A 25,548-nucleotide genomic window follows, 5' to 3' on the forward strand; every position below is an offset into this window, starting at 1 on the left:
CAGGGGCTCGGTGAGTTAGTGTCAGTGCTTCGGTGGGGGTCAATCACTCAATACCGTTTACCACAAGATATCTGAGCGATCAAAACACGTGTATAGTAGGGTTATGACTTGATAAAAAAAAAGTTAACATTTTGTGTGTCCTGTAGTCACAAATGACGAAATTTTGTGTCCTGATTTCAAAATTCACAAATGTTAAGACTGTTTAAACAAAAACCTCCCGCACAAAAAATTTACAGTTTTCACTGTGTGAAGGATAGGCTTTCTTTTGTAGATACAGACTATCTAATATATATCAGTGTTGGGATGACTCGAGTCACCTTTTTCGTATGACTTGACTTGACTCGAGTCACTTTGCCAAAATGACTTGACTTGACTTGACTCGACGTATCAAAAATGTGGATCGACTCGTGACTCGGAGCAAAATTCACGAGTCAATTTCAAGTCATCCAGTTATCGGTGTCGATAAAAATCACCATATCTTGCATATCTTCGGATTGTTCGCGAAGCGCTGCTGGAACCCGTGCAGCAACCAATCATTTATTGATAGTGCGTTTTACTGAGCCTTCATTGTTCTCTCACAAATAAATTGACCACAAACGAAGTGATCGAAGCTTACAGCTTACGTTGTCGTAAACTATAGTAGTAAAGTCATTTAATAACAAAATATCCATTGCTGTTCTCTGTTCTTACCTTAACCAAACCTCTTGTTTTATTGATATTTTACATGGATGTCTAGATATCCCTGGAAATTTTAATAGATATAGTTTATATACTCCTCAACCATTGGCGCAGAATCGAATTGTATCATATCAATATGTGCAAAAGGGTAATGTATTGTATCTTATCAATTCGTTTCTCTATTCTCTATTTCAGCTGGCAGTTCTACGTATATGTGGGCGATACGGCGCCTTATTGCGTGTATATTTAAGTCTGTATTCGTTCATCGCCTCAGAATCAATGACCACTCAATCTGTAATTCAGACAGCTAGAAAAATGCAATGACGTATAATCATGCTTCATACTTCGAAAACGCAACTTGACTTGAATTGTGACTTGACTCGTGACTTGACTTGACTTGACTCGACTTGACTCGAGTCACCTCCGAAAATCGAGTGACTTGACTTGACTCGAGTCACCTTCGAAAATCGATTGACTTGACTTGACTCGAGTCAAAATGTGCAATGACTCGAAATGACTCGTGACTCGAAGGTAGTGACTTGATCCCAACACTGATATATATAGCGACTGATTTGAATTTAACTGATACAATTCCAATTGAGAAGATTTATAATAGCATTATGGTAAATTGTGAATGCCAAGATTGAATCAATCCTATCGCGTTCCTTGTTTACAGTCAAAATTGAATAATTAATAAATAATTATTAATTTCGATTTTAGATATATAATGTATACATCGTGTAATTTCAATTTGTCTGACACAGATCAAACTACGTGTTGGAAAGGGTGAATGTATTTTCAGCGGTCTGGGAAAACCGATTAGAGGAATATAATGCATAGGAAAATTTGAAAATGTCATATCATATGTGACACAGCATCTGCTGATACTGGACGGCGTAATGGCGTTATTGTGAAACTGCAAAATGTAATGAGGAGCAAGGGTTTTGATAAACCACAATATATTGGCTGCCGACATCATATTATCGAGTCTTAAGGCATATATCAGAGTTCTACAAGCCAACGTCTTCAACAAATCCAACTCTCAGCTACAAATTTGGAGATGATGTGGTAAAACACTATGGAAACTTGGTACAGTTCACCAAGCCAGAATTTCAGGTGAAAATATTAGAAAACCGAGGATGGAGGGATGATTTTAAGTTTATCCATGAGATGTAAAGAGCATGCCGCTCTTTCAAAGAAAATAGTAGATTACCACTTATCAAATGGCCCAAACTTCCATCTCCACGCCACACGAGATGGAGCTCAAGGGCCATGATTGCGTACTTCGAAATCCATAGATCAGGAGTTCTCAACCCGCAGACGTTTATTTTGCGGCCCGCGACGGTTTTCATTATGAACGCAATTATTACTGGCACAGTATTGTTACATATTAATTTAGCGACTTAGCTCTCTTATCGCACAGTCTCTGTTTCGTTTGATTACTCATTCTTTGTTGTGCTCTGGTTTCTTGGTATATGCTCGATTGATTGTTGCTGTTTTGAATCGGTATTCGGCTGGACTCTTGTTCAATAGAATCCAGATGCGTAGTAGCCTACACTTTTAAAGAGTGTTTCACTCACCGCAAATGGTTTGAACGGAAACGAGAACAAGGAACGGGAAATTAAAGAGCAAAAACTGGATTCGTAGCTCTGTGTGCAAAAATGACTATACTTTCTCAGATTTAAAGTAAAAACCGATGTGTCATATTTGTCGAAGAACAGTTGTCGTAACGAAGTGTAGAAGCTTAAAATGATACTACGACAGTCTCTTATGTAGTTATACATATCGCCTGATCTTAGAAAACGTTACCAGCTAGGTGTCAAGCCGGGAAGGCCTTGTTAAAATTGCCGACGACGTTACAGATGCATCGTTCAAAATTGCTTGGTATATCGCTAAATCCAAGAAATATGCTAGAAAAGGTGTGATTTCAATAAAAAAAATTAACATACAGGGCGAATATTCGCTGTTTCCGAATCTTAGCAGCAAGGACAACATCAAACGAGAGATTTCGAAGCTACAGTTATCTGATCCAAGCGTGACCAGAAGAGTAACAGCAATGTCAGTCGATCTTTTATCGCATGTTCTGAAACACGTTGCCGCGTATAGACTCACTTTAGCCACCTAGCATTAGACCATTGATTCCCAACCGCGGCCCCCAAAATATAGTACGAAATCGATTTATGACAAAATCGATTTATTGATAAGTTTCAAAACCGGAGGAAAATCCTGAAAAATGGTTATTTTTTCCCACTTCGTTGTCGCTTGACTAAAAAAGAAAAAGAGGCTCAACTCCCGGAAAATACAGTTTTTCTTTCACATTAACAGGTGGTTGACTTGAAATAGGTCAACTTTCCAGTCCATCTCCCGAAATAGCCGTCGTAGAGTTCCTACATTGCTGACTTAATGTATATCAGTCGAATTTGGCCCTATATATTCATCCAAAATTATCATAAAAGAAGACAAAATCTCAAAAAAGAGGGCGTTTGGGCGTCCTCCGAGGACACTTTCAAAAAAATCAAAAAAGAGGAAAAATCCTCCTAAAAGAGGACGTATGGTAACCCAATGATAACTAGATGTGCAACACGTGACTCACGGTTGAATACGCCGAGATGCGTACTGCTTAGCCAGCTCAAAGCAGCATAATTGGTAGTCCTATAGCCAGGGCCGTAACTGCCACACCCTAAACCCCCCAATCGAGGCGCGCCGATCTCGAAGGGGGCACAAAATTATTTTGTGAATTAGCATAATTATAGAGTATTTTTTGAATATATATGCAACTTTTTCAAAAATTAGATTCGCCACATATCTTGATTAATGGGTACTCTTCCCCTTAAGCAAGATTTAAAGAAATAGACATGTCGGCGTTGGCCATTACCGCACCACAACACACCAAGACATATAAAGCTTTACGCCATGTAACATGCGACTCCAAAAAGTGTGCCAGAACGATCGACAACGAGAAAACCTTGGCCGCAAAGGACTGCTTTTATGCTGACCAAAACTTTGTTATATATACAAAATACATATAGGTTTAATTGTCCCCATAGGCACCTAAATGACTGGCGCCGAATGTTCCTGTCTTGGCAATCTCACAAGACAAATACCATCCCGCTGGAAAAAATTATATGCCAGTGAAGAAATACCAATATGAAATCGTGTGATCTTTCCGTTTAGTAGGTTTTGGCAATTCTACATTTTTTGATATAGCAGACAGGAGGTCACGAAATAACATCATGTAAAGAAGTCATACCAAGGGGTCCGCCCGCCGACGATGTTCAATTTTCCGGGTCTACAGTTTCAAAGACACCTCTCACTCAGCTCTACCGGTAAATCTGATTACGTGAGCAGAGAGGACAACCATGCAATTCCCGATCTTTATTCACCAATTTTATCATGAATTATCGAAATATTCGCGCTTCGCGCTGGCTCACTAAACAATACAACTTTAATTTCGTGGCAAAAGCGAAAAACGTGATGCCGGGTCAGTTTATCACCCTATTGGAGCCCGGGGGGCTGACGAAGTGCTGTTACATTCCTGCCAACAGGTATACCCCCGGAGATGTTTAATTATTATTGAGGGAGCCTACACCCTTTCAAACATAAATAGGTGGCATACAAATTTCTCGCGCTTAGCGCGATCACGCGAGAAAAGCTGATTCACTCAATTGACACCCAATGCAGTAGATAAGTAGCGGTAAACAGTGTACAGTTTTGAAATCTCGCCAGGGCAATAAAACTACTCCGAAATAGCCATCAACGGTCGATTGTTCTGAACAATGGGAGCGCGGCAACACAATGACCATAACAATCGCTAATGGCGTCGAGCGATTGTACGGAACAATGTCATTTTCATATTTTGATAACTATTTGGGTCCGTTTCATTGCTCTAGTATTCGTGCGGCCCCGACCGTAATCTGAATTTATAAATTTGGCCCTCACACCGAAAAAGGTTGTGAACCACTGCATTAGACGGATCCATGCACCGACTACACAGAAGTTGCATAGCTAATTATCTAGGTGCATTATATCAGAGTGGACATGTTTGTAGAGGAAATTCTGGAAGGGCAAACGTGGGGAGGGGACCAGCGCAAACCATCAACTTGACCAAGCTCACTTCTGTAACTATTGGTGCAGGACTCCAGCCATGGAAGGAAAGGAGAATGGTTGATTGGTTTGTTCATAAATGACCCCGAATGCCTGACTTCTTCTCATATCACTGAGAGATCAAAGTGATAATGGCCTCTGTCACGAAAAAGTAACCGTAATTTTAAACTTTCTCGCTCATGTATACTGTTCGATTTTTTGGTGCAAGTGTTAGTTTGAAGGTGCATAGCATACACCGAATTGGCAACGAGTGCATTGCACGCTCTATTACTTGCGCCGCTGCAAGAAACAGATTTTCACAAAAAAGACTAACTGCAAATTATCGAACGCTGTCCATTAATGCCTTACAATGCATAAAAATGTACCAAATGCTCGTATACGACTGGTAAATAGGCTACAGTAGCCTGAATTTATTAGTATATAGCCCATAAATACACGGTAATAATGTTCTGCGGCCCGCAGCGTTTTTTTCTGTTAAAATGCGGCCCGTTATGCAACGGAAGTTGAGAACCCCTGCCATATATGGCGAGTAACTCTGGAGATGTCATGCTTGCTTATTTATCGCAAATGCGTGGCAGGAAGCCTCGTGTTCTAATCAGATGTCTAAAGATGGAATATACTAGGGCCCGACCGATTATCGACGAGCCGATAACAGCGAGACGATATTACACTTTGAAAGCATTATCGTTATCGGCCAATAGAGCTGAAAAAGTACCGCCATTTTTCGTGGCGTCAAAACGTGGCGCCAAGAAGTCAGAAAACTATAATCTTTGACCACTAGATTGCTATATTTCATAATATAGCTTACACTTTACAGGTGTCCAGATGCAGCCTTCCTATAGTTTATTTCATGTTCAAGTGTAATGATCGATTAAGTGCCTTAAGACGCCATTGGAAGTCGGATATGTCCGTTGTAGATGTCCCTGGCACTAACATAGTAACAGAAAGGGAAGTCAAATCAATGGATGAACTTTACCAGGAGTGCAAAAGGACATATATTTGAAGATCAAATATGTAGCAAAGAATACCATTGAATTGTATTTCTTCCTATATATTTGGATCAGTGTCGAAAATTGAAGTAAGTTTGTGCGGCACATTTTTTTCGATTTGAACAAAAAGATTATACTTTTAATAATTTATACCAAAATGTTCATTAATTCCTGCTACAGGCAAATATTTTTTTCAAGTCATAACGCTAGTGTATAGCCGACAAGAAAACGAAGGAAAGCAGCGAACTAAATCGCAAGAATTATATGAGTGGCATTTACCAATTTGAAATAGCGCAATCTCAAAATCGAATTTTATATTCATATTGAAATAAACCAAAATATTTTCAGGGGTAATCATCAGCAACTAGTAGAGAATTCAAATAACCTTTGTATATCAACAGTTGTATCTTCAATTATGAAGTCATAGATGTGGCATGTCGAATCACACTGGCAACCATACTGAAAAAAAACTTTGATTTTGCACTTGTTTTAGGCTAATTGCTGATTCCAAAAATGCTGCTGGATTTCTTTTATCACGTCAAGTTTTGGCTCTACGACATAGGTCAAAAATCTGCAAATTTTCACGAATTTAGCCATATTGCTTTCAATGCCATATAGAAATCCACGCTTTCATCATATAATAAGTTACAGAGCCATTGGATCTATTGAATTATTAGGAATAAAGGTACTGGTATCGATCCAGACCGATGCTTTCACCCATTTTTGGTTAGAGGATGCCATCATCCGAGGATATTTTAGACACATATTTGATGCGAACCGCAGGATATGGCAAGCAAAATAACCATTACATTTACTATCAGTTATAGCTCCAATGCTCCATTCAGCTTATCCAGTGTAACCTGAAACTCCTATAAGATCGATATTTTGGATCAATATTAAGATCTCAGGGATGACAGGCCCAATGACGAAGATTTTGAAGTCGAAGATGATTCAGAACGTAGAGCAGTCCATCAACACAAGTTAAATGACCTGACATGGGCTTTGGGACTTGGAAAATACATATTCGGAACTTTTAGCATCCTTGCGAATTAAGAAAACAATACTTGGCAGGAGAGCGAAGATATTTCACTGTCGATAATGAGAAACGGCGTTTTCATAGTAGGGCTACCTTCGGTAGATTTGTGTATTGCCGTAATACTGTTACCCTAGGTTGCTGGGGGACATAGGAATCCCGATTTACAACTCAAGTGAATGGCAAATGTCTATTGGTAGCTCAGAAACGACCCTAAAATGTGATATTCTCCAAAAAGGCAACGTCTTAGACGCAGTAACGATTGAACACTCAGTCTTCTTGAATAATACAAAAACATTAAGAAGAATACAGAAACATTGAATTGTTGCAATATCACAAGCACGTTAGGGATTGAATCATAGATGTCAACTTTGAAATATTGTGTTTTCCTAGTGGCCAGACAATAAGAATGCACATTAGGGCTGTTCAAAAATAACTTTTTTTTTTCTGGATTCCAGCCATTCAGTCATTAAATTGTCAGGTTACCCTAAAAACGCTGCACACCTAATTTGGTTCAATTCTAACAAGTATAAGGCTCCGTAGATCCAATTAAAAATTTTAATTTAAACAGGAAAATTGAAAAAAAAAATTTCAAATTTTTCTGTCAACTCCATGAAATTGTTGAGCTGTCGTCAGAGACGATGCAAAACAAATTTGACCCAATTCCAACTTGTAGAAGCGGAGTCATTGGAGTTTTTCGTTGATAATCCTCAGATTATCCACCAATCAAGGACTACATTGGCCACCTCTGACATTACCGAATGCAGTAGGCTACATCATATTTTTACAACCGCTAAGGGTTGAATGATTGCATATGGTGATTGTGGGGCTCAGAATGTATTTTTTGTCACCGCGATGATGAGTCAAGCAGCCTTATCTAGGATTGTAACATTCCTGTCAACTTTTCTGGTTTCTTGCACAATGACAAGTCAATGCGAAAAGCTTTATCGTGAACATCCGTCTTCAAATCACCAGTATAACTAATAAGGGTACGCGTGCCGAATAAGAACGCGTACCGAGATTCGTATCGACCCTACTTTGTAATACTTCATATGATGATATTCTCATCTCACAGCAAGGTGCCTTGAAATAACAAACTATTATACTAGCATTTAATTTCAATTTCCAGGTCATTTTTACGACAAGAAAGGACGAGATCACCTGGCACCGAAGCATCTACAAGGGGTTACCTAAACTGCACCAGCCTTGGATTGTCACATTCTGTTACCTACTAACTCCAACGGGAATACGGCTGCGACATCACTACGATCGACTGGGTTAGTTCACGAAAACGAAAACGAGTTCCTCTTTCATGCGGACATGTGGTTTGCCGTAAGCTCGGGTTACCATACGTCCTCTTGAGCATTTGTCCTCTTTTTTGGATTTTTTAAAAGTGCCCTCGTAGTACGTCCAAATGTCCTTTTTTTGAGATTTTGTTCTCTTTTTTGAGAGATTTGTTTAAATACAGGGTAAAATCCGAGGGAGCTACAGGCAATACTCTGGCGGCTATTTCGGAAGCTGAGCCGGAAAGTTGACCTTTTTTTAGTCAACCGACTGCATAGCATGGTAAAAGAGCGTGTTTTTGGGGAGTCGAAACGAAGTGATGACCTTTTTCTTTAGTCAACCAACCAGAAAGTCGGGGAAAATGTAGCATTTTTTCCGGATTTTACTCCAGAATTATGAGTCGGAAATTTTGTTTAAAAGTGTCCTCTTTTCAAATTTATAAAATATGGTAACCTACCGTATTTCAACAATAGAGGCCTACACATATGATTCTCGTCATATTTAAATTTTGCCATAACCCTAGCCACTCGTCAGTATATCACCATAGAAAGTTTGATAATCGCATATCAATTTGAATCACGACCGCAATCAATCAACCACTCAATCAACAAGTATGCTGGGTGAAAAGTGTAGTTGAGAGTGAGCTTGGATTCATCACTTTCGCTATTTTCAGTACGAGTCGTCCACAGCATGAACGGGTGGGGATTTTTCAGCAAGTACGACTTCTCTAATCAGGAACTTCTGATCAAACGTTATCGCGAACACAACTCCGGAGTGCTGTCCGTGAGTGATGATAGCATATTACTTCACAATTGTGCAATTGTTTCCTTGTACCCACTATACTATGTAACTTTGATAGGAATTCCCGCTTCATGGTAGGATACACGAGAAGTTCTCAAACTTCTTGTAAGATGCATATAATACACTTTCGAATTATACGTATGTATGGCGTAAGCGCTTAAAAATAATGTAGCATGTCATGTATGCAATTGAAAGATAAAAGTAATTAAAGTAGCCTTTGTATTTAAACTTTCAACAATCATTTCATTGCGATGGATGAACTTGACACTACTCCACGAGTAAATCAATTTTTGGAAGTGTTTTGGAATGGCATGCGCGTAAATTATGTTCTACGAAAAGTTTGGCAATAAATCTGGTCTCCAATACAATTGCTGCACGTGCTTGTAAAACCTTACTCATACAAAACAAACGTGTAAGTGAAGGGGAGAGCAAAATAATCTCCAAACGTTTCCTACATTGCTGGATATGACCTTAACATACTAAACTAGTATCATAAACGAAAGCCTTCTTATCGTTGCAGGCTACATAACAAAGCACATAGGATAGCAATAGCTCTAATCAGTAGGCTTCCCAATACGCAGGTGACAATGGTTCTGGTAGACCGAACCTGAAATCATTGGACTACATTGCGGCAGTAACTCTCATTATTGCAACTACGGTTGCATCTAAAACAAAAATCAATTTAAAACGAACGTGTTTAAAACAAGGCCCTTGTTTAAAACATGTTTTATTGTTTTTCTCATTGTTTCTTTTCTCAACTCCATGACGTCACGAATATTTAATTGTGATTTCATAGCGGATTGACATTGCCAAGTGAAAATATAGGGTAACTATAGCTCCTTTGACGAAATATCTGTACTAGTGCTGTTGAACCGACTATTTTGAAGTTTCCAACCAACCCATATCGATATACGTCGGCTATATCGGGTGGTATTTTTCCGTAGGCTCATAAAACATGCCTTTTGGGAAGTATTTACGCAATTATGGCATAATTCCACGGCTTGAAAAACAATTCCTCTTTTAAAAAGGCCTTTGTCTAAAACACTGTTTAAAACATGTTTTAAACCATTATTTCCCAACCTTTTTCGACTCATCGCCCCCTTTTCAAGCTTCACGCCGATTATCGCCCCTCAAATATTGGGAATGGAAAAATGGGCATACACACTGTAATCACCGGAAAGTTGACTAAAAAAGGGTCACTTCTCCGACTTGACTCAAATATAGCCGTTTTAATGCGCCATCGCCCCCTATCGCCTCCTTCGTTGTTTTCGCCCCCTATCGCCCCCTTCGTCCGTTTTCGCCCCCCGTTATTTTCGCCTCCCCCAGACCGCCAATTTTCTCCCTGGGGGCGATATCGCCCACGCTGGGAACCACTGTACTAAATATTTAAGTGAAGTGAAATTTTGCGTGAAGATCATCCAACTCAGTGGTTCCCAACCACTTTCGACTCATCGCCCCCTTTTCAAACTCCATACCGATCACCGCCCCCAAAATATTGGAAACCTAAAAATGGGCATACAAACTGTAATCACCCGCGAGTTGACTAAGCAAGGGTCAGCTTTTTGGCTCGACCTCGAAATTACACTTTTACAGCTAAATTTTCGTGAGTTGACTAAAAAAAAGGTCGTTTCTCCGACTTTACTCCAATATAGCCGTTTTAACGCGCCATAGCCCCCTATCGCCCCTTCGTTATTTTCGCCCCCTATCGCCCTCTTCGTCCGTTTCCGCCTACCTATCGCCCCCTTCGTCATTTACGCTCCCCTAGACCATCAAATCGCCCCCGGGGGCGATATTAGCCACGTTGGGAACCGTAACTGTTTTAAACAAATTGTTTTAAAACACAGTTTGTTCTAAATGCAACAGTGGAGTAATATACATTCACTATAGTACTGTAGATGCGGCGGGTAACGTCACACGACAATGTACAAGCATGGCGGCAACAATAAATGAAGTCGCTCGCTTGTTACCCCTTTTGTTACCCGTACTCTGGTTTGAGACTACATGAGTTAGAAGATCTAGTAGTTGAAGTCTAATTTTGATAACGGCTGAATATATAGTTTTTATCGGAAAAAATGTATTCACTCGACGTTATCGGTGTCGATGAAATATCATGATACCGGCCGGGCTTTCACAAAATGATATTTAATTTAGATCCCATTATTCGCGAACCCATCCAATTTATATTTTAGTTTCGCGATATACATGTATGCAAATTTTTCAGCGATGCAGACAAGACAGACTTCTGCATTTTAATTTCTGTGATGGCTGGGAGACCCTGTGCACTTTTCTTGGTGAAGATATTCCGGACGAACCCTTTCCGCACGAGAACAAACATGGGCAACTAGCAACGTCGATGTGGGATTTGCCTGTATATGCCAGGATGAGGAGAGAAGCATACGTTCTCATGGCAATTATCGCAATACTAATTGCCTTCTTAGCACAGCGTTTTCTTTGATACGTATGCAGTACATTAAATCGAGTGTAGACGTGGAAGTATATCATACCTGAGCTTTTGTGTAATCATGTTGTCGTTCTGTACATAATTCGTCGGTCATTTACTCCTATGCAGCGGGTGATTGAAGAAAGTGAACGCGGCGAATATGGTTGGACATAATCGTCGCATGAACGCTTTGAGTTAACAGAGTATGGGAGTCAGATATATACGCAGGTGGGCACATGACCAGCCTTCCGGGTGGCTTCACAATGTGCTTTTTCGATTCTGGATAAGAGATACGAAAACACTTCATGACAGCTCAATGTGTACGAGCTCTAAAAGGTTCAAGAAACACCGTTACAGCATATAGTGAGAAAATCGGTACATCTCAGTATTAGTTGTTAGTTCATACAAAACACTGACCAGAGTTTCACTTCTATTGTTTTTATCCATATTTTAATTATACGGGATGGGATATATATAATGTTTGGTGATTCTTACATATTAGCGTATTCGTGGCTTGTTCATCTTCCATGTTCCATGATAGGCTAATTGTGAAAGAATTTTGCATGTCATCATATCAATATTATGTTTGTATATGTCTAATGGTTATATCAAAGTCATTTAACTGTCACTGTGACATCTAATCTTCGAAGTAGTACTGTTGGAGTCGGAATATAAGTTCTGTGAGGAAAATAGTCGGAGTAGGAGCCGGAGTCGATACGTTCAAACCAGGGATATCTAGAACTTCGGGATAGGACACGAAGCGCGTGACGTCATCGTCAGTGACCCGAAGCTGGCCGACGCTCATACGCGCTCAGCTGTCAGACGCGAAGGAAGTGCTTGTTCTTTGTATGATTTCCGCGATCGGTGTGTGCTTTTGTCGCTTTTGTTTACATGTGATCAGGTGATTCAGGTCTATTCATACACGGTCAGCCGTCTTAGGTGAAGGACATGCCTGCAAGTTGTAGAATTTCTGCGATTTTGGTGTAGCTTTGTGAGTTGCATAGGTGCATGTACCATTTACACTACAGCTATAGGTTTGTGTTGTGAAGTTGATATGTATAATATTCGTGTCATGTTAGATCAGCTACCGGTATCACCAGGGAAGTCTTATATGGTGCTGATAATGTTCATTGCCACATTTTCTTGCAGCACTATAATTTAAATGCTACAGTATAAAAATGGGTTTTAAATGTTGCGTTCCGGGATGCAGATCTGGTTACACAAAGACAAAAGATGAATCAGAAGGCATCAGCAGCACTGTTGTTTCATTCCATAGCTTTCCAAGTGATCCTATCATGCGGAAAAAGTGGATTATAGCAATCCCAATAAAAGGTTTGGCCGCTTCATGTTCACAAAGAGTTTGCCGGCTTCACTTTTCGGATGATGATTTCGAACATTTTTCATGTGACAAGCAGTCTAGGCGCATCAAACGTAGGGGTTGTGTAAAACTATCGAGATTACGCCTCAGATCTACTGCTGTTCCTCATATTTTCCCAACTTTGCCCAATTATCTAACAACCTCGAATCCGAGACCTCGAAGCAGCAATTGCTGCTCATCTGCTCGTCTCTCCAGTGAAAACGTCCGCATAGCAGAATGCAATGATAAGTTTATACAACGAGAATGCGTGGTTGATCTTCCCTCTTTGAAGGAGAAGTTCCAGAATGAGCATCTCCCTGCAGGATATGTCTTTTCTGCTGATGATGAGACATTACAGTTCCATCTTATAACTTTGGAAAAAGATATTCATCATCCACCTGTGCTCATAGCCTCTGTGATAGTAACGAAGGACATGAAGATTCATTCATTCATTAAGGGTGTCCCTGTTCAGCCTTCCAATTATGAGGACTTGTTGAATGCAAGTTACGTTCAGAAGACATCCGAATTGAGCAACGTTCTTGCTAGATGCAAGTCATTATCCAATGGTGACAATAATTTCAACCGCATGGAATTGGCCATATCTGTATTGGAGGAGTACCTGACTGCGTCGTCTGCAAAATATGAAGATTTCAACCCAATGCTGATCAGATTTGTTATTGAGCAATTGTCACTCTGTCAAGTTACCCCTACTTCACGGAGATACTCTACAGACCTTCTAACCACTGCTTTCATGTGGAAATTTACCAGTCCAGCTCTCTATAAACAACTGCTGAACGTTTTCGCTTTGCCTTCAGTGCGCCACCTGCGTAGACTATGTGAAGATATGACAGTGACGCCAGGCAAACTTGATATGAGTTATTTGAAGCAAAGGACTAAATCCTTATCCAAAGAAGAAAAAATTGTCACCTTAATGATAGATGAGGTTTACACAGCACAGCGCGTGGAATATACAAGTGGTTCTTTCATTGGTTTAACGGAAAGTGGGAATACTGCCAAGACAGTTCTAACATTCATGGTGCAATCACTTTTCGGGAAGTACAAGGATGTGGTTTGTCTCATTCCGGTTGACAAACTTGACACTAAGACGCTGCGAACATGGTTTGATATAGTAATGGAAACGATCAACGATATGCTACTGGTGATAGCAATATCAACGGACAATCATGTCTGTAACCGGAAATTGTTCATGGATCTCTGTAATGGAGAACTTTGTCACAGCATCGAACATCCTCATCGACCAGGAAAAATATTATTCCTGATTTTCGATTTTACTCACAATTTCAAAAACATCTTCATCCATTTTGTGAATAAGAAGCAGATGCATCCCCCTATTAAAGGCAATGAGGATATATTTGATGGGCCATGCCATGCAAAGTTCCTCCATATCAAAAACCTCTATGCTCTGGAAGAAGGCAAGACATTGAAAGTTGCACATCAGCTCAAAAAAGTATCTCTTGACCCCAGCAGCATTGCTCGAACTTCGCCCCAGCACGCTTTGAGCGTGTTTAGCGAATCAACGGTACTGGGACTAAAACACTTCGCAGAGGATGGACATCCAGAATTTAAGGAAACTTCACGATATGTTGAATTCATCCTCACCATTTGGAATATCATGTCTGTTAAAAGCCCAAGTAAAGGTAAGTTACATTATACACGTTTCTCGCTGTAATTTGACTTCAACCTAATGCAACAAAATATTCGTTTCAGCCCTGCGGAAGAGGAATTCATTTTTTACGCCACTGCGCATGGGTGAAGATCATCCCGGTGTTAACTATTTAAGAAGAGCCATAGACATTTTCAAGGATTGGCAAAAATCGGGCCGTGCTGGTCTCAGCAATGAAACATTCATGGCCTGTATTCAGACAATGGGGGCTGTGCTATCGTTGACGGAGTATCTTCAAGCAAACCACAATGTGCAATATTTATTATCCGGAAAAATAATGTCGGACCCGATCGAAGCCCGATTTGGGATGTACCGCCAGAGCAATGGCGGTAATTTCTTCATGTCTGTGAAGCAATTGCTGCTGGCGGAAAAGAAAATCCGGTGTCTAAGCCTGCTGCGACAGGACAGACTGTCCGGAGCAATCACCAGTTATGAACCGGGCGAGGAAGATGCATCAGCAAACCGCGAAGATTTCCAGTGGCTTGCTGACTTTATGCAAACTGCTGACACGGATGATGTGGACGATACTGATGCATCTGTTGTATTCTACGTTAGTGGGTACATTGGTCGCTCAATTTTTCGCCGTAGGAATTGTGACGACTGCAAAGGCATGCTTATATCCGGTATTAATAATGCTCCAGATCTTCAGGGCGGCATTCCTGAGAAATATAAAACAATATTTCTCATGGCAGATCGTGGAGGACTTGCTGAACCGACTGAAATTTGCTATGCTATTACATTATTGGCTGTGCAGTATTTCTCAGCTGTTTCAGCGGATGAAGATGCATTAAAAAAGCTGATGTGTTGTATGAATCAGCGCAATGTTTTCTTAGATGCAATGCGTCATGTTGTGTCTTCTTCTTCTGTTCTTTGTCGCCTAATGGAAGTCGAGTGTAAATCTAGTCATTCGAACTTCAATCTTATTGTGCAAAGTGCTTTTAATTGTTTTACAAAGAATCACCTCAAGCGTTTGAATAGCAAACCGATGCTTGAGGAGGCACCGAAGAAAAATTTTCGCAAGATCCGTAAACTGACCTCGAAGGCTTCTGCTAAATGCTAGGCCAGTGTTCGATTTCCCATTTTGACGTCACCATCACAACTGTGACATCCTGGTCATCATTTTTATGTTGTTTCATAATAAACATGAACAAAACACATGTCCTGGATGTTTTCTCAGTACTTTTTCTAGGTACATGGTTGCATCGACATCGGCCTGCTATCGGTCGCCCCTTAAAACCGTGTCCCATCCCGAAGTTCTAGATATCCCTGGTTCAAACACTCTGGAGTCGGACTTGAATTCATTCTATTTAAAATGTCGGTAGTCGGTTTCGAGGATTGGTTGTTTGTGATATTCATGGTGTTTGTCGACTATAGGCTACAATGGTCATCTAAATCAGGCCAATTTTCTATTCCGTAGCTGCCGACATGTAGAACGCCTCACTTGTAGGCTTTTATATGACGCTGCTGTCACGGATGAGATGGCAAGGAGATGCCTAGATAAACCGCCAACACTCAAGTACGAATTTTTGAGTCGAACTCGGTCGGACCCCAACCCGCAACCCATGGGTGTTGTAGCTGTTGATTATATCACTACGCTATCTCGCCACACGGATTCGAAGTTGGAGTCGGTGTTAAAATGTAACGACTCTACAGCCCTGTATCAACTTTGTTGTAGGCCTACTATTGTAAACCCATATTGTGTCTAAATACTGTAACATCTAACTGACCTGAATATATAATTCCGGTGTACTTCAGCGCCAATTACTGCAGTATAGCAGAGCTGCAATTCATTTATTACGTAATACTAGAGTATTAATTTGAAATACGCTATGTGCGTTGGCGAATTTCCATAATACGAATAATCTCTGTATCATTTGGACCTATCTGTTTCTCGTCTTAATTCGGCCAAAACTGAGAATCGACTGCATAAAGACTTGATAGAATGTTTCGAGTCATAAGACTCTCGATTAAACTCGAATACCAGTCGGGTCCATACACAACGTGACTTCAGTCGAATATAGAGCCATTTTCCATATTCAACAAACGACTCCAGTCGAGTTGGATCACCAGGAAACATCGAAACGAATCTGGCACGAGCCCTCGCTGATTCTACCTGATGAGGATTGAGCAACGAGCACAGCTCTTATGGGTTCAGCTTAAAGTGACTGATATGGTAGTCGTCATACCGTTACGCGATACCGTTAACTATCCTGCAAGTGGACTGTGACCAGTTTGGTGCGGTCAGGGAAGGAAAGTGAGGCAGTGCCTCACCTGCCGCCTAAATGAGTAAAGAAAATGGATGAAAGCCTTCAACGATTATTGATATTTACCGACGATGTTCATAAATAATGTCACAAATGTTCATATTTATTGTTACAAAATACAACGCGAATGGAAAGGTGAGACACCGGCGGATCGTGCCTCACTAGCGACAATGAAATTCACCATAAACAGCTCAGAATTCGTAATAACTGGTGTCTATCAAATGCTATTGTCGCACCGATTCCGAAAATCCGAATATCAACCAACTTATATACCCTCTCAGCGGAAATAAGACCTCCTTCGGAAAAGTTTCGAAGCATTATATACGTGCTGACTCACACAAATAAAACTACTAGATTTTAGTGCAGCATAGTAGGGATGGTGTGAACGTTCTGTGTGTGTGAACGTCTGAAATTTAGAGGTTCACGTTCACAAACGAACGTTGGTAGGTTCTGTACTGTGAACCTTTTTCATATATTACAATTTTAACTTCTTTGGTTGAAATTTATTGCATTTCCACTGCGGGCCACTCTATGCATGGCGCTGGCAGCATAAAAAAAACCAACACTAAACGAACATGCACCTTGAAAATCTCAAAAATTCTACTTGCTTTGTTACAAATGTTTGCTCGAAATATCCGTCTTTCCGTTTGTGAATATTTCGTGACCTGACCTGAGCTTGATCCGCAATCACACAATATCGAGAGCGAAATACGCTACATGTTGGTACTCAGCGAACGATGCTTATTCAACCAATCAATGAAATTCATATCGATGTCTGATGTAAAAAATCTAGCTGGCGTACGGGGTACCCGTTTTACGCTCGGCGCAATATCAACGTAGCAATACTCAGACGCCAAATGCATTGTCTGGTCCGGCCTCGACCGTTAAATCGTAAGCTTATATTCCCTTGCATGTCCTTGTCGAAATTGTTGGCAAAGCGACGAAAGATATTGATTTTATGGGATTATATGATTTGATTGTCCCAGTTGATACATTTAGCGACGTTTGTCGACGTTTACATTGTTATAGGCTATCACATCACTGAAATGTAGGGTTCGGATTAGCAATATGACGTCACGTGACGTCACGAGGTTCACGTTTGCGTTCACACGAACCTGAACCTTTCTGAGGTCGACATCATCCCTACTGCATAGCGTTTTGACCCTATTGGGCAAAATACCTATGCTAGTGGTACTCAACTGGTGGTTCGCGGCACACCAGGGTTGTTGTTATTGTTCTTGTTTGTGGTATTCATGGTGTTTGTCGACTGCTATGGTCATTCACACCAGGTCAATTCTCTTCATTTTTATTCTTTATGTGCCTACTTGTAGCACGGCCCACTTTTAGGCTTTTATAAGACACCGCTTACACGGATGAGATGTGGAGGAGCAACTTGATAAACCTCCAACACTACGCCAGGAATTCTGGAGTCGATCTTGAGTCGATTGCAGCTGTGGATATTACCACTACGATATCTCGACAAACTAGTGTGGCAGTGTGCCATTTACTTCTCGCAAGGGGCCACCATTGATTTCTCATATTCATTCGAAATTTTGAAATTATAGAAAAATAATTCTAGTCTATAGTAAACAATCAATCATAGAAATCGATTTGAAGTTATTGCATTTGACAAATCAAAATTGCCGTCATGCCCGCAATCAATACCCCCCTCGAATTCGCTTTACCCGACATATCACTAGGACTGGGCATATAATGGTTCGAGTACTCGAGTCTGAATCGAATATTAATTTTAATGATTCGAATCGAGTAGTAAAAGACGATTTTTTCGAGTACTGAAATTATACACTGCACGCCACTGAAAGTTAATTTATCAACGATAATTATAGTTTCGATACTAATTTTCACTGTTGAAGCCCTGAAACCTTGGTTAGCAGCAGTGTTGGGATGACTCGAGTCATGACTTGACTCGAGTCAGACTCGAGTCACCTTTTTCGTATGACTTGACTTGACTCGAGTCACTTTGCAAAAATGACTTGACTTGACTTGACTCGACGCCTCAGAAATGCGGATTGACTCGTGACTCGGAGCAAAATTCACGAGTCAATTTCAAGTCATTAAGTAAACGGTGTCGATTAAATAACCCTATATTATGTATGTTTTGGTTGTCAGCGATACGCCGGTGTCACTTGCGAGAGCAACTAGTCTTCAATCATTATAAGTTTCACTGATCATCCATTGTTACATCACAAATAAATTGACCGCTTACGAAACCATCACACCTACATTGTCGTAGTAGCAGTAGATTTATCTAATCGCATCGTATCTCTGTTTCTTAGGCAGCTTAGTGCTTACATTGCGCAGTGCTCACCGTTACCAACACTCTTGTATGATTTAAATCGAACGAATATAGTTTATGCCTTTATATTCTCACAGGGGTGTAGGTCGGTAGTGCCTATTGTACCATACTAATTTGTTCGACTTCTCGAGGCTTCATATTCGAGCCTTTATATTGGCTGATAAAATCAGACTGTAGCATGTAGCTCACGTTACTCACGTATTTTATTATCAGTTCTACGTGTGCGTGAGTGATAAAACACCTTTTTGAATGAATATTTAACTTTATAATCGTCATTTGATTTAGGATAAATGGCCAATTAATCTATCCTTCACACAGTCAGCACACAGTCACACAGTTGGGTCATCACATATACTTCGAAAATTCAATTTGACTCGAATCGTGACTTGACTCGTGACTTGACTTGACTTGACTCGACTTGACTCGAGTCACCTCCAAAAAACGAGTGACTTGACTTGACTCGAGTCACCTTTGAAAATCGATTGACTTGACTTGACTCGAGTCAAAATGTGCAATGACTCGAGATGACTCGTGACTCGAAGGTAGTGACTTGATCCCAACACTGGTTAGCAGTAGCATACGAAACATATAGTACAAAGCTCCGAAGGTTACTGGACTGGTCATAGCACATGTCGGCAGTCATGAATATCCATTTCTACCAATACAAGTGGAATGAAATAGGTGTGGTCGAAAAAGTACCAAAGTATCATTTATTTTATGAGATGGATAACAGGCATTATATTCTTTGTGATGGCATAAACGGTACATATTTGAACTTTGACTGTTGCATTCCGTTATGACGTCATAATGGGTGATACTCGATTACTCGACTCGAAGCATATTACGTGATTCAGAATCGTATCACTCAGGTACTCGATTTTGCCCAGCCCTATATATCACGTGGCTTGAAGGCTGAATTCAGTTTTGCTCAATACGTTGATTGATCCTAGAGAACGGCAGAAGTGGCGGCGCCTGTGTGACAATCCAGTTTTCAAATCCTCATAGTCTTTTTAATCAACAGCGAGAAATTAGCTCCTTTGGAAATGATGTTCACTCTTGCAAATTACAATTACAAACAAAGCCATCAACATTGCGATTGTTAGGTCGCGTACCGACACTGCCGTTAAATGTAGGCTCGGAGCGCAGCGTTATGTTACCCAGTGGTTCTTAACCTTTTTTCCTCCAGCGCCCCCTTTCAAAAATTATCGTGCTCCAGCGCCCCCCAACCTCATATTGTAAGGAATGTAATAAAGACAATGAGTAAGAGGGAGGGTCGTAACATCACTTCGTCAACCCCCTAAAAACGATTGCCTGTGCACCCATAGCGTGATAAACCAAAATTCTGAGGGCTTCGCCCACAAGATCCCCGTAGCGTGATTTCGATGGTCAGCAAAGTTTGTGTGGCCTGGTCGCCCTAGGTACCAAAATTTCTATAATGCAAGAATGAATAGGTGGTAGATACATATATAAGCCGCTATAAATTTTTTATCCTCTCAGCCCACGAAATCAGATTTACCAGTAACGCTGAGTGAGCTGTTGTATGGGAAAATAAAGGGCACGTAATAATAATTAAACATATTCGGGCGTGCCCGTAGGTACAATTAATTCGTTACCAGGGACGTAACAGCACTTTGTCAGCCCCTCCCCCCAAAAAAAAACGTTGGTCTTGGGGTGATAAACCAAACTTCCGGGGGGCTTCGCCCCCAGACCCCTATTCTGCTATCCGCTATTTGCTGATACTAGTCATCTACATTGGGTGTCCACCAGAGTTGGATCAATTACATTATTTCAGTTCAATTACAATTACAATTACAATTACTTTCATGCATGTTGCAATTACATTACAATTACAATTACTCCATGCTAAAAATATCAAATTACAATTACAATTACAATTACTCCTTGCATGCTTCAATTACATTACAATTACAATTACAATTGCTGCTTTTGAACATGTAATTGAATAATCATAAATTCAACCGTGCTCCTTGACAACCGTAGCGTCGTATTTAACAACAATTCAAGTCTAGTTCAGATTGTGTAGTAATAAATGGGTTTATGTGCGTACATAGTATGCTATGTAAGATGTCATTGTGACGTAATATAAGCGTGTTTTGTATGCTCGATAATTATGGCTCACGTAATTGGAAATGTAAAATGTTATTTACCTAATTTCCTATGGGTTAGGATTAAGGATAGGGTGCAGTATGTCGTTGAAAAAGTATTATAATATATGCACGTGTTGGATTTGCGTATATAGTATATGATTAAAGAAATAATATTATTTTTATCGAGAGACGTCGGAATTAGGATGAGGAGTAAAAACAAAACCGTGCTTTGTCAGATAAGGCGTTATATAATATCCAGTGGTCTGGTTAGTTAGCCAGACGAAGTAACGATGCAGCATCGCGATCTGAAATCGTATTGTAGATTGCCAACCCACGGATAGATGCGCAAGATGTGAGTCACGGATGAATGAACCGACAAACGTACTGCAGAGCCGGCTAAAAGCAGCAAACTTTGTAGTCCTAGAGCTGACGATCCATGCGTCCAAATTTGATGCATCTGGTCTTTATCGTAAGCTATTGATGTACTAATTCCGAAAATACAAAATAAAATCTCGTCAGGGCAATGTAACTGCTCCAAAATAGCCGTTTAAGGCCGACTGTTCTGAAAAGTGAGAGCGCTGCAGCAGCAACATGACCACAACAATTACCAATTGCGCCCAGCGATTGTTCAGAACAATGCCGATTCCCAGACTATCACGACTATTTTGGGATGGTACCATTGCCTGGAAATATACTTTTATTGCGGAATCAGTGCGACACTATAGCTTTCGATTAGGACCATACATATCAAATTTCGACACTTGGATCGCCAGCTATGGGACTATCAATTCTGCTGCTTTTAGCCGGCTCAGCAGTTCGCTTCTCGGCGTATTCAATCGTGAGTCACGTGTTACGAATCCTTCCGTTGGTTAGTAATCTAAAAATTGTATACAATGGCAGCTGAGGCCAGCATAGCGGTGAAAATTTTAAAAAAATCGCCCGCAAGGGCGCAGTCAAGGGCTTCCGCGAATGGATCCACCAAATTCCTTGTCGACATTTAAAGAGAATGCATTATAAGTCAATTATTTTATGTTGTGCTTGTCAGGTCTCAATAGCAATTTAATGTAATTGAAATTGTAATTGAGCAAAAATTTTGTCAAATTACAATTACAATTACAATTACACAAAACAAAAATGCTTCAATTACAATTACATTACAATTACATTGAAAAATGTAATTAATTACAGTCAATTACAATTACAAATTACAATTGATCCAACTCTGGTGTCCACTGTCCATTTACTGAGTCAGCTATGCTCATAGACGCGAAAAGTTTCAATAATTAATGATTGAATTGGTCAATATAATCGGGAATTGCATGTATATTGATATCAATTTTTATGCCCTCTCTTCTCACGTAAACAGATTTACCGGTAGAGCTGAGTGATGTGTGATTGAAAAGGTAGGACCCCTCAATAATGATTATACATCTTCGGGCGTATACCCGTTGGCAGGAACGAAACGGCACTTCGCCAGGTGATAAACCGACCGCCCCCCATCACGTTTTTCGCTTTTGCCATGAAATCAGCTGTACTGTTTAGCGAGCCAGTGCGAAGCGCGAAAACTTACGTTAATTCATGATAAAATCGGTCAGTAAGATCGGGAATTGCATATATATTGCTATCAATTCCTTGTCCTCTCTGCTCACGTTACCAGATTTACCGGTAGAGCTGATCGAGGTGCAATGTTCCCTCTAAGCTGCGCACGTACGCAGTGCTGACACGGTCTTTGCGAACAGAAAATCTACGTTGCGCACAACAAATCCGAAGTTATGACCTTTTTAGTCGTTACGCACTGTTGTCCTGGGGCCTGCGCAGTGAGTTGTTGAGTGTGCGCAGACTCATCAAAACGCAGAGCAAACATTGTGAGGTGTCTTGAAAGCTGTAACTAATATTTAAACATATTCGGGCGGGCGAACCCGTTGGTATGACTTCGTTGCATGATGTTATTTCGTGATGTCCTGTCTGCTATATATCAAAAAATATAGAATCGCCCAACAGGGATATCGCCCAACAGGAAAATCTAGTTTTAGATATCCCTGTCGCCCAATCGTACTAAACTAAAAGACGCACACGATTTCAAATTGGTATTTCTTCACTGGCATATAATTTATCCCCGCCAGATGGGATTCCTATTCTGGGTTCAGATTGCCAAGACAGGAACATTCGGTGCCAGTCATGTAGGCGCCCATGGACAATTAAACCTATATGTCTTTTGTAGGCTATATATAACGAAGTTTTCGGTGTTAATTTGCTCTGAAGACTCATTAAGGATATGTCCTACCACCATATCATCTAATGCGAAGCCTTTTTTCTCCAGCGCCCCCACACCGCCCCCCTGAGCCCAGCGCCCCCCATTTTGCCCCCTGAGCGTTTCCGCCCCCTTCAAAATCGCCAGCGCCCCTTGGGGGGCGCTGGAGGCAAAGTTAAGAACCACTGTGTTACACGGATGAATTTGTGAGTTCAGAAGTAAAGTTGATCTAATTTTATCAGTTATCAAATTTCCCGCCGCCGAGGTTATTATCCCGGTTTGTTAGGACTATAATTAAATTCCGGGTGACTGTCATTATATCCATTGAGGTATTGCTGTCCTCAGGCGCGCCAAAAGATCTGCGTGGAAATCCGTTTGGCATATATAGTGTATACGCCTCTTCGCCTCTGTATTCGTTAGTGACGATCGTGATTGGTGAATTCGATGCTATGGTTAATAACATCGACGATACGGTAGCGGAGAGAGTTTCTCATCAAACAAATGTTGTGAAATAGTATGGAAGCGCAGCCGGAAGTACAAACGAGATACGGCATGCCAGTTATGTGGTAGCAGGCCTAATAGCTTAAAATTCAAAACCCCACACAGAAGCAGAGAACAGTTATTCTTCCAGCTTGCACTTGACATGTAAAAAGTGTTAGAGAACACAGTTGCGGAGGAATCAAATGATACCATTCGCATACGACCAACATTTGAATGCTATGATGGAAGGAAGAGTGTTTCTATATTAGCCTACCTACTGCGGTGCTACTGCTGCTACTTCCTAGCAGAACATTATGAGCTTTTGTATGTCACGTCCATGCAAGAACATGCGATAAAATACTGCACAGATATTGCCATGAACTTATGCTATGGGAAAATCCTCGAACATGAAATTCTTACCTGTTCCATCTCTATTACGTCTGATGAAAAATATTGTCTTTTCATTGGCGTTAAATAGTAACGCTGTAGATTTATTTGAAAGCCATTATTATCAGACCGAGTCGCTATGAAAGTAATCATAGCAAGCGTGTCCAAATGCGGAACGAAGACACTTCATAAATGTTTCGACGTATTGGGGTACAGTGTAGCCGATTTCGACCATCACGCCTACAATCACTACAATGAATGGAAGACTATACTCAAGTACGGAAGCCGGAAAGAGCAATTATACGAAATGTACAAAGACATCGATGTTGTCACCGGATCCCCCGCGTTTTATTACTGGGAAGAAATATCCTATAGGCATTCCCTAACGCAAAGGTACGAGATTTGAATAAAATGGTCTGCAGGTCGTCGCAAGGCTGTGACAAAGTCACATGTTATTAGTTGACAGCAAGGCTACTTCGAATAACAAATTACTATCACACCTCTGAATTTCAATTTACAGGTCATTCTCACGACAAGAAAGGACGAGATTACATGGTACCGAAGCATGTCTAAGGAGATACCTAAACAGAACAAAACTTGGATGTCACATTTTGTTACCTATTAACTCCCACAGGAATACGTCTGCGTCATCACTTCGATCGACTTGGTTAGTTCAAAAATAATTCTATCAGTCGTTATCAACATGTACTAAGAATCCACTGGAAACACCAAATGCTCGCTGTGATAAGTGCCAATGATGTGCCAATAAAACAAAACAAAACTATGCATCAACATGTGTGGCCAGATAGCGTAGTGGTATGATCCACAGCTGCACAACCCCCATCAGGCTCCGTGTTTTGTCGCTACATATAAGTGAGATTTGTTATACTGTTTAGTGAGTCAGCTTACGTGATAATTTTCTAAAATTCATCATTGAATCGGTCAATATGATCGGGAATTGCATATGCATTGCTATCCATATTTTACCTTCTCTCTATCAGATTTATGGAGCTGAGTGAGGTTTGTTTGTTTGTTTTATTGACACAACAACAGTGGCGCTTTTGGCCTAGTTAGGCCATGTGCGCCACGACAGTAGGATTTGTAGCATTTCATTGTCTTTGATTTTTCGTCATCTTCCGGGCGACTTTTCACGCTCGCACTCTTTCACCATCGTTCTCCCTCGTTATTCATGCGCCCGTATATCTTCGTCTGTATTGCCGACTTTTTGGCGCGGCACTGGTACGGCACTGCATATGCAGTGAAGCCAGCGATGAGGAGCCCAGCTGAGTGAGGTGTCTTGGAAAATAATCGCTCAAAAGTAAACTAAACTAAAAGACGCACTCGATTTCAAATTCTTATTTCTTCACTGGC

The 25,548-nt window shown here is 40.7% G+C and overlaps 2 protein-coding genes across 4 annotated transcripts in view; both read left to right on the forward strand.

The window, feature by feature from the left end:
* LOC145451661 (uncharacterized) overlaps window positions 1–25,548 on the forward strand; it is a 32,586-nt gene that overhangs the window by 2,571 nt on the left and 4,467 nt on the right. For 2 of the 3 annotated variants that reach the window (XM_080329878.1, XM_080329876.1), the window contains 2 exons: window positions 7,934–8,081; window positions 8,762–8,871. In XM_080329878.1, the coding sequence (XP_080186004.1) occupies window positions 7,934–8,081; window positions 8,762–8,871 (258 nt within the window). Of the gene's footprint in view, window positions 1–7,933; window positions 8,082–8,761; window positions 8,872–11,110; window positions 11,433–25,548 lie in introns of those variants that run through there. The other variant, XM_080329877.1, reaches the window with a different exon arrangement.
* LOC145452645 (uncharacterized) lies at window positions 14,004–15,527 on the forward strand. Its single transcript, XM_080330824.1, has 2 exons — window positions 14,004–14,344; window positions 14,415–15,527. The coding sequence occupies exons 1-2, from the start codon at window positions 14,026–14,028 to the stop codon at window positions 15,428–15,430; spliced, it is 1,335 nt and encodes a 444-aa protein (XP_080186950.1). The 5' UTR covers window positions 14,004–14,025; the 3' UTR covers window positions 15,431–15,527.

This window comes from Botryllus schlosseri, chromosome 12, assembly GCF_051294905.1.
Source record: "Botryllus schlosseri isolate E-star chromosome 12, Bs_hap1, whole genome shotgun sequence".
Lineage (NCBI taxonomy): Eukaryota > Metazoa > Chordata > Ascidiacea > Stolidobranchia > Styelidae > Botryllus > Botryllus schlosseri.

Coding starts and splice junctions, on each gene's coding strand:
- LOC145452645 (XM_080330824.1), top strand. CDS start 14,026: ATGCATCCCCCTATTAAAGGCAATGAGGATATATTTGATGGGCCATGC. Junction 14,345..14,414: donor TGTTAAAAGCCCAAGTAAAG/GTAAGTTACATT, acceptor TATTCGTTTCAG/CCCTGCGGAAGAGGAATTCA.